The 9,068-nt window shown below is 33.9% G+C and overlaps 1 protein-coding gene across 2 annotated transcripts in view; it reads left to right on the forward strand.

The window, feature by feature from the left end:
- LOC144966429 (band 4.1-like protein 3) overlaps positions 1–7,842 on the forward strand; it is a 28,035-nt gene extending 20,193 nt beyond the window's left edge. Inside the window, exons 14-15 of one of the 2 annotated variants that reach the window (XR_013644217.1) lie at positions 1,948–2,781; positions 6,856–7,842. Coding sequence is in view for 1 of the 2 variants with exons in the window: in XM_078902878.1 (XP_078759004.1) it covers positions 1,948–2,031 (84 nt within the window). In the remaining variant the exon portion in view is untranslated. Of the gene's footprint in view, positions 1–1,947 lie in introns of both variants that reach the window. The other variant, XM_078902878.1, reaches the window with a different exon arrangement.
- The last annotated feature ends 1,226 nt before the right edge of the window (positions 7,843–9,068 follow it).

Here is a 9,068-nt window from a genome sequence, read left to right on the forward strand (position 1 = left end):
AATGCCACGTAGCCATTTAAATCTATTGAGCCAACCATTGCTTGCTTAAAAATCCGCCACTCCAAGCTTGTCCGCAATAATTTTTGCCTGCTTTCACATGAACCCAGTGGTGATTGGGTAGCTGGGTCTGTTAGATCTGGTGGAAAGTACTTTGCAATAGACTAGCGTCCTATCCAAAGGGTAGAAAGCAATTGCTATTGTCCATTTCACGCTATAGAAACTGGGATAAACTCCGGGTCCAATGGCTCTAAAGGACTACTTAGAGCTTTCAGATGATAGGACCAGAAGTCAGTGCATTTTAGGCTGTGCCAAAAAGTCGTTTTCATAACATTGGGCACAAAAAATTTGCAACACAAGTCATTTTTACAAACTGGTAACAAAACTCGTTTTTATCAGTAAAACATACAATTGACGAGGGAAAGAAGATTTTTATTGGCTAAGGTGACGAGATGACACATTGGTTGGAAATGAGGTTACCTATTAGGCTAGATTTTTTGTATCAAGTGTCCTTGTCAACTGCCAATTATTGCTATAGCAGGGTCGCTAAACTGGGGTTTTACTTAAATGTAAGTCGCTATTTTGGGGTTTTTATTACTAGTAACAAGTATTTTAAAAATTGGGATAAGAGGACAGTGTCGCTGTCCATAGGGGTGTCGTTCGTTATCCAGAGGTTGCACTATATTTGTTTACCAAGGCATCTCCTTATTGGCTTACATGTATTGCAATCTCATTCAACCTAAAAACTGATTATTTGTATACAGTAGAACTCGGAAATAGCGAGTTCGACGGGTCCACTCCTGATTACTCGCTATTTCCGAGTTCTCGCTATTCCCGAGTTGCCAGGAAAGGTCACTCGGCCGTCCAAAAATATGGAAAGACAATGTGTGTTTGTGCGTGTGTGCCGCGCGTGCGTGCAAATGACTGTGTGTGGATGAAGTGGGGTGAGGGCGGGGTTGAACACGGCCTTCGTTAACTACGTAATGATGACCACAGGTTGAAGTTGATCCGCCTACTTCCATTTCCATCAAGATTTCGTGTATTTGTGTGTGCGAGTGTTTGTATGCACTAGGCATGTTTGATGAGGTAAGCAAGCGCATCACTCAATCACTGACCCACTGAAATGATGGTTCCACGCTCCCCTCTCTCGCTGATCGTGTCGTTCGTTAACGAATGCGACTCGCTGACCGATGCTGCGAAGGCATGTTGACATGTTGGCTGCCAGTGCTTACCTCGCGCGTCGCGTGGCACCACATTGGGTGAATAATTGACCCACACACGCACACAAACACACACACCCAACCCCCACCCAAATTTGTTTCGCCTACTATGTACTCTAGACTAGGCTACTATGTAATATTACTCGTAACGAATAATAAGAAAAGAAAAGAAGCTAGGCTAAAAATATTTAGATCGCCCTTGTCTGGTGTTTTGCTTTACTTCGTTCGAAGTCCTAGGCTGGGGCAGGAAATGCTCGTTATTTCCGAGTTGACCTCTTTTTCATACTCGCTACTTGCATGCTAGTTTTATTGACTCAAATAAGAGAAAAAAACGGGGATTTAGATTTTACTCGCTATTTCCGAGTTCTCGCTAGTTCCGAGTACGTTACTTTCATGTTCTACTGTACAAAGAGAGACAATTAAGCATTCAAATGGTAGTTTTTTTAAACAAACATTTTTATAGATGACACGTTTTTTATTTGTTTTTGTTTTTTTTGTCAAAGTTAGGAATATAAGCAAATAGTTTGTGGATGTTTGCCATTTTAAAAAATTGTTTTGTTTTGTTTTTAATTTTGTTTTGTTACGATTGTATATTTTTTCTTTTTATTTCTTTGCTTTGGGATTTGTTTGTTTTTGATTTTGTAGGTTTGTTTTAGTTTTTGCTTTTTTTTAGGATGCCAAAGTTGATAAACTCTCTGAACTTATACGGGTCTTGGTTTTATTTTTACAGAAACCAGAGCCTCCAAAACCAAGCAAGAAAGAGAAACCCTCGAAGGCAGCAAAGCCAGAAAAATTGTTAGAAGTTGACCTTTAAAATGCAATTCTGGGTGCAAAAGGTAACTTAGGTTCTTCCAAATTTCTCACGGCTTCATATGGATTTTTCCAATTTTTAAAACAAAATTTTATGAATGATTTTATAGTGTTGTGGTTCAGTGGCTTTTATTTTTTATCAAGTGGGGGAGAGTTGTGCCAGATTAATATTCGTCCTTTTTGGTTTGATATCATTTGATGTTCAATTTCTCATAATTGTAAATAAAGTCATCGGAGGCACACTGTACATGCTGGAGTAGTTTTATACAATGGTACCTCCCTCAACTGCCTACCATTTATCTGTTCCAATTCATTATTTTGTTTTTTATTTTATTAAATGATTTTTATTTGAACATTTTCTTGGGAAGTGTATAATATTCTACATCAGTATAATGGGATAGGAAACAATATTTTTAAGTTGCTTTTTTTCTAAAACTGAGGCATATAACAGCCCAATGTCAGCAAACATTTTTTTCTCTCAGAATATTAACAGTGAAACGCCTTACATTTCACTTCATTATGATTGAAGCGAAAATTATAAAGAATAATTATATCTGATACGGTTTGGTTCAGGGTAGTCTGGACTTATATTTTCATTTCTCACTATCAGTGTGATTTTGATTTTTAAAATTGGTATATTTTACGTTTGTTTAAAGTTCATATGGATGTATTCAGTATAACTTGTTCTCTCAAATTATGAGTATTAATGTCTTGCAATCATAACAAGTTATTATCAATAAATTTGTCATTTTAAATTCAATTATTGTGAAATTTGATTGATTCATTCTATAATTTAAAGCAACTTACATTTATATGACATCCAGTTTCTATTTCTTGTACATAGTTTGGAAAACCATGTTTGAGACTCAATACTTGAACATAAGATACTAATATATCACAAACCAATTGATTTATAGTTGTTAGATTCTGTATTTATTTGTAAAGTTTAAGTTGGTGTCGTATGATAATGGTCATTTCATTGGCCTTAACATCATTCCCTCAGATCGACACGATCCACTTTATTTTGCTTTGGTCAGCCTTTTTTTTTTTTTTCTTTTTTTTTTTTACAATTTACCAATCTAGTTATTGACATCAACAGCTGTTAATTGAATCTTAGAGAAGTACACATCAATGAAAATTGAAGCCTTTGAACTTTTCGCCTTCAACATTCTATAGCATTTCATCCTATAAAGTTTGCATATGCCTATATTGCTATTAAAAGAAACCGCAAAAAGCCCAATATCATTTATTCTTGTCGATCAATTAATCTCACTATTCACCCTACCCTTTGTTATTTACCGTTATAAACGCAAGTGTTTAACTTGTAACAAAAAATAGTTTTTGCTTGACAATTTGTATCCCAAATGTGACAATTGGTGTTGTTCTTGTTCTCCTCATAGAACCAGAGAGGTCAGCTCTTGTTGTCACTTCTATCACCTTATATAATTTGTCACCCATCCTCATCCTAGAGTGAGACTTTTGATTAAGTTGGTTCACATCTTTTGTTAAAAGGGAATATCAGGTTGGATATTTTCCTTGTAAGCCATCTTTCTAACATTATAATACATTATTGCATCAATTATTGATTATAATATTTAAAACATCGGAGTGCATCACTTTTTGGGTGGGATCTTGTGCCTCTGTCAGGGTTAGAAGATTTTTTTAGACTATCTTCCCAGATGAATTTGCTTTAAGGATTTTCTACTGTCTGTTTGGACCATGTTCCATGTCGAAATTTTTTATTAGCACATAAGCATGAGTAAAATTGTTTTGGTCTATAATGTAATCTAATCATTCTTTGTCCTAGTGAGTTATATAAAATTGTTTCTTGCGTTATTTACATACCAAAAAAAAACAAAGTCACACCAACTTTATACTTTTACTCAAGAACTGATTATTGCTATAATGTAGAAAAAAATTGATTTAAAAAAAGGATATTTATATAGTAGATAGCTATAAATCGCAATCAGCTAATTGTGCCGTTTAACGTCCTTCATCATACAAGTGCAGCTGTTATCAGTCACAGCCAGGGTTGGTATTTTCTTCATCAATGGTTGTTTTTTTAAATTTAGAATTTATCCATTTTTTTTTTTGTTGCTGGACCAAATCTAAATTTTTACACTGCCTGAAACGTAAAAGAAAATATTTTGTCAGATAAATGTCATTGCTCAGATGGGTTTGTTTTTATTCTATCTTCTATCAAAAATCTTTGTAAAGAGAATCGAAAATGGTATTTATTGTGTCAATCTCTCTTTCTTCCTTTTTTTTCTTCTTTTTTTTTTTTTAATTTGTTATTTACAAAGTAATTTTCATTTTGGTCAAAATTATTTTCTTCTTTCAGTCTGATCGTTATTTTTTTTTTCACTTTGTCGTTGAAAAGTACTCAGCAAATCCATTCTATTCAATACCAAATGTTGTCATATTATGTTTTATTGTGTTTGTTGTTAACTCTCAATTTGTCGTGATTCATGGTTTTTTTTTTAAGATAGATGTTTTACAGCTGTTGTTCCCGCTTGACGTACTATGACAGATGATGTAAAGTGAGGGATCTGTATTTTGTTTTAGTCATTGACTTTTTAAATTTTTTAATGTTTATTCATTGTCATCGGACCTGCCTATTTCAACTTTAAGAATTTGCAGAATTACATATTTTAGACTTTATCTACAAAGTTACACAAGCGTCTTAAAGTCATTAAAACTTTTTGAAAGTTTAAATTTGATGCCAGAGCATTTATTTTCGGGAATTTAAAGCGTTAATCAACCTTACTGGGGGGAAAATTGGTCGTTTATAAACCTAAATGTTGTGAGCACCATTTTTTTCTTTCTCCACAAAAACTACGAATTTTGCCGGTTGGGGTCCTCTGACCTATGATCTATTGTGATGGGCATAGATGTCACTTGCCGTGTCTTCTTTCCTCTATATCTGTTTTCCTTTTCAATTTTTTTTTACCTGTTGCTCTCTCTTTGTTCTGGATTGAGATTGCTTTTTTTTTTCCTGATTTTGGTAGGGATCTTTAGCTGAGAGGCAGGCAGTCAAATGTGTATAATCCCTTTTTTTTTTTTTTTTTTTTTTTTTGAAGAGAAATATTTTTTCATTGTAAATGATCTCTCTGTTATGTACTACTATAATTATTAGTTTCTGACATATTGTACTTTATAAGAATTTGATTGTACCCTTCATAGCAGTATCCTTTGCCTGTACCTGGATATAGAACTTTTAAGTTATGTCAAAGTAAGCACTTTAATGGATTGCTCGTGGAATCTTCTGTTCCTAATTTAAACCAGCCTTCTTTGTCACATTTTTCTTTGGTGCTTTTAACTTCTGCCTACCATCCTTCTTTTTACTGGTGCCGAAATGACCTAAAAGTGTCGCAAGTACCGTAAAACTCCTAAAAACAAAACTAAAACTAACAAATTTTTAAGATCGTGATGTAGGCAGGTCTGTCTGATGTACTCTTCAAACCCCCCCACCCCACTCCCCACATCCCCTTTTTTTTCTTTCTTTATGTAATGTCTTGGGAATAATTGCCATGACATAAGTAGTATTTGTGCCATGTAGACGAGATACAGCACTGGTTTCATGACCAGATAAAACTGCTGCTAATTTTGTGACCATATCTGATCCACTACCCCAAAGCAATATTATGTCGGGTTGAGCCAAAATGGCAGGAAATATGAAATATGAGATTTCAGTTTTGTCACTATTAGAAATGATATCCATTGCTTTCAAGAAGCTTAACCTTATTTTTTAGAATTCATTATAAATTTTTTTACAGGTCTGATAACCGGATACAATGATGGGCTTAATTTGTAAGGGAAAATACTTTGCATTGGTTTGAGATTATTTCCATTCCAACAGTGAGCCCATAATAATTTGGGTTATCAGACCTGCATATATGTACACGTTGGCCAGAGTCACCTTGACATAATACCGTTTTGATGCAGTAGGTAATCATAAATTTTCTTTTCTATTTTCAAACCCAAAGTTATCATTTTATGTGGGTGAGATACTCTTGATTGTTTCTTCATATTCATTGGCAACTAAGACTTGTAACAATAGCGACCAAATTCAATATTAAAACCCAATAAGTTGGATGAAATGCATACATATTTTTCTACATGAAAAGGTTCATTCTTTGTGAATGAATTTTGTACCTGTTCCATCAACCCTTAGAGAGTATTCTCAACGTGTCCATTTTTTCGTACCCATACTCTCATAAAATATGACCTACATCTGTCACAACCGCTCTTAAAAACTATTTTCTAAAGAAAAAAATTTTAATGAAAAAAAAAAGAAAGAAAGAAAGCCTTCAATTTGCCATATTTAAACAAAATTTTATATGAAAACTGAAGGAAATTTAATTCTAAATTTCTGACTATATTTTTGTTTCCACATATTCTTTGAGGAAAAAGACATAATATTCCCTTTGCTGCATCTACATTATAACGTTTGAACAGTGGCAGCAAATGTGTATACCAATATCACTGTATGTAGAAACAGTTCCATTTATTGTGTATATTGCATGTTAAAAAGAAAAATGTAACATCATCACTCTTTGCTAATTGACATTATTATGATTGCATTATAAGCCGTGCTAAAATGTTTAAATGACTCATTGGTAAGGATGGTGTATGTTGGATGTCTGAAGTAAGTAGCTATCCTAATTTCTCTAAATAAATAACGATGTGAAATTGAATGTAAGCTTCAATTTAATTACAAAAACAGATTACATGGACTTTCAGGTTTCCCTTTTATCAACAAAACAGGATGAATGAAACACTACAGATGAATGAGATAATGTGGTAGTGGCGTTGTATTGAAGCTTACATTCAATTTCATTTATTTTCACCACACTTCCAACATTCCAGTTTCACACTATTGTGACAAATATGTTGTTCTGTTTTGAAAATGAATTTATTAAATTTTAGAAGGGTAATACGCCTGTGTTGATGTATAAAAGCCAAGTATTTATTTCATTCTCTCTAGAACATTCCATTAAATTTTCTTGTTTTGCCATGTCGTGCCTCATTAGAACATTTGCAACCCATCGTTTCCATCCGGTATTATGTCAGCTTGAGGCAGATACTCCAGCATTTCAAGTAATTTTTAATTATATACCGACACCATAATTAGATTTTTGTCAGTCTTATCTCAAAATTACATTCCATCGTTGATTTAATGTTGCATATCATCCATGGTCTACAAGGATCAATGTATGCGCTCTTGGGGGCAATAGCGAGTCATTTTCACACCAAAAGTAAGAATTATGAATTAATCAACCTGTTATTTTATTTTAAACAGTACATTCCATTTTTTACCATGGTTTTTTTTTAATATGTTGTTCCCCAATGCCCAGTTCCATAATAAATGTTAGTATTCTGTTGTAATTTTGTTTTTGAATCTCCCAATTACGTCAGAATCAAGTCACATATTGAGAGTTTGTCGCTTGATTATAAACATCGTATGGGAGTTAATTTGTCAATTGATTATCAATCTCATCGTAAACATCGTTACCGTACCATTTTAGTCATCATCTCCTATCTTTATATTTCCTGACCTTTTGACTAAATATTATCGTTGGTAGTTTGTCCTCAGAACTTTTCTAAAATATTTCGCCCTGAGGCACACTACTCAAGTCAGAGAGTCCTGGAAAATCACAAAGATTGGTGGAGTGGACGAATGAATGAGAGCTGTATGATATTCGTGTATTCATTTTCCCATAATTGGTTATTATCATATCTTATTTTATAACATGTCTGTTTATTGTCATTTTAACTCAAATTCATTATCAAATAAACTTGTCCATAAAACTGATATTGTGTTTTGATTGCCAATTTAGTTTATAGCGGGTGTGCTGGGGATGGGGTCTTTTGATATCTCATGGTGTAGCAATGACTATCCCGCACAAATCTTTGGACCTCTTTTTCACTCACGAAGTGCCCAAATTCGCGACAAAATATGGGACGAAGCCGTTTCGTACATGCTATTTTTAAAAATTAATTACGACGCTGTTTATAATTGAATATGACTGAAAGTTGGCACACAGTTAGAAAAGAGGTCATTTTAGATTATGTCAAGCGACAAAACTCGTACAATTACCAGAAGACCGTTAAAAATAGATTTTTACTCTTTGGAGTACAATATTTCTAAAACTACAAAGAGGAGAGATTTTGTCGCTCATAAGGTTATATATGCACATTTCTTCTATTTATATTTCAAATTTCATTCGATTATGATAAGTACTTTTCCCGTATTCTCACAAAACATCAACCCAATTTGCATTTCAATGAGTGAAAATATGGAGACGGCCATTTTGCTCCACCATCGCACGACACGAAAATGACGTGAGCGAGGCAAGGCTGCCAGATGGCCAGACTTTAACATGACCAAATTCGATTTCAAAAGTGGCTAAATAGAAAATCATATGGCTTTCAATATTAAGACTGGCCCACTTAAAATGAACTAAATTTTAACAAACAGAAAATTGAATAGACTAGGATAAATGTCACTGAGACAAACATAGATGAATAAAATGTTTTTAAAAAGAAACAAAATTATATATTTGGCCACACACGTGGCCATCTGGCAACCTTGTTCGCGACGACGGATGACACAAATCCTCGCGCGCTTTTTTTTAAATTAAGGTATTGTTTCATTGTAATGTCATAGGGATAGTAGTGGATTAACACATTCTCTCTCTCTCTCTCTCTCTCTCTCTCTCTCTCTCTCTCTCTCTCTCTCTCTCTCTCTCTCTCTCTCTCTCTCTCTCTCAAATAAATACTAGAACTAACATAAGCCATGGTCTCACGGGACTGATTGATAATAATTCAGCAATTTATAGTTGACCCTAGCCATACAGCTCTAAAACTATACAAGTTAGAACCCTTCTGATATCTTCATCATATTTTCTGATAATTTAAACCAGAATAAAACGCAGAAAAAGCGGCCCATATTTTCCGTATTTTTTCTCTTTGTGAGCCATCCAAATAAATGACATCTTTGAAACTGCATAACTTTGTTATATATTAATGGATTTTCAA

This window comes from Berghia stephanieae, chromosome 1 (genome assembly GCF_034508935.2).
Source record: "Berghia stephanieae isolate SIO BIC M18660-M18661 chromosome 1, UCSD_Bste_1.3, whole genome shotgun sequence".
In the NCBI taxonomy this organism is placed as follows: domain Eukaryota; kingdom Metazoa; phylum Mollusca; class Gastropoda; order Nudibranchia; family Aeolidiidae; genus Berghia; species Berghia stephanieae.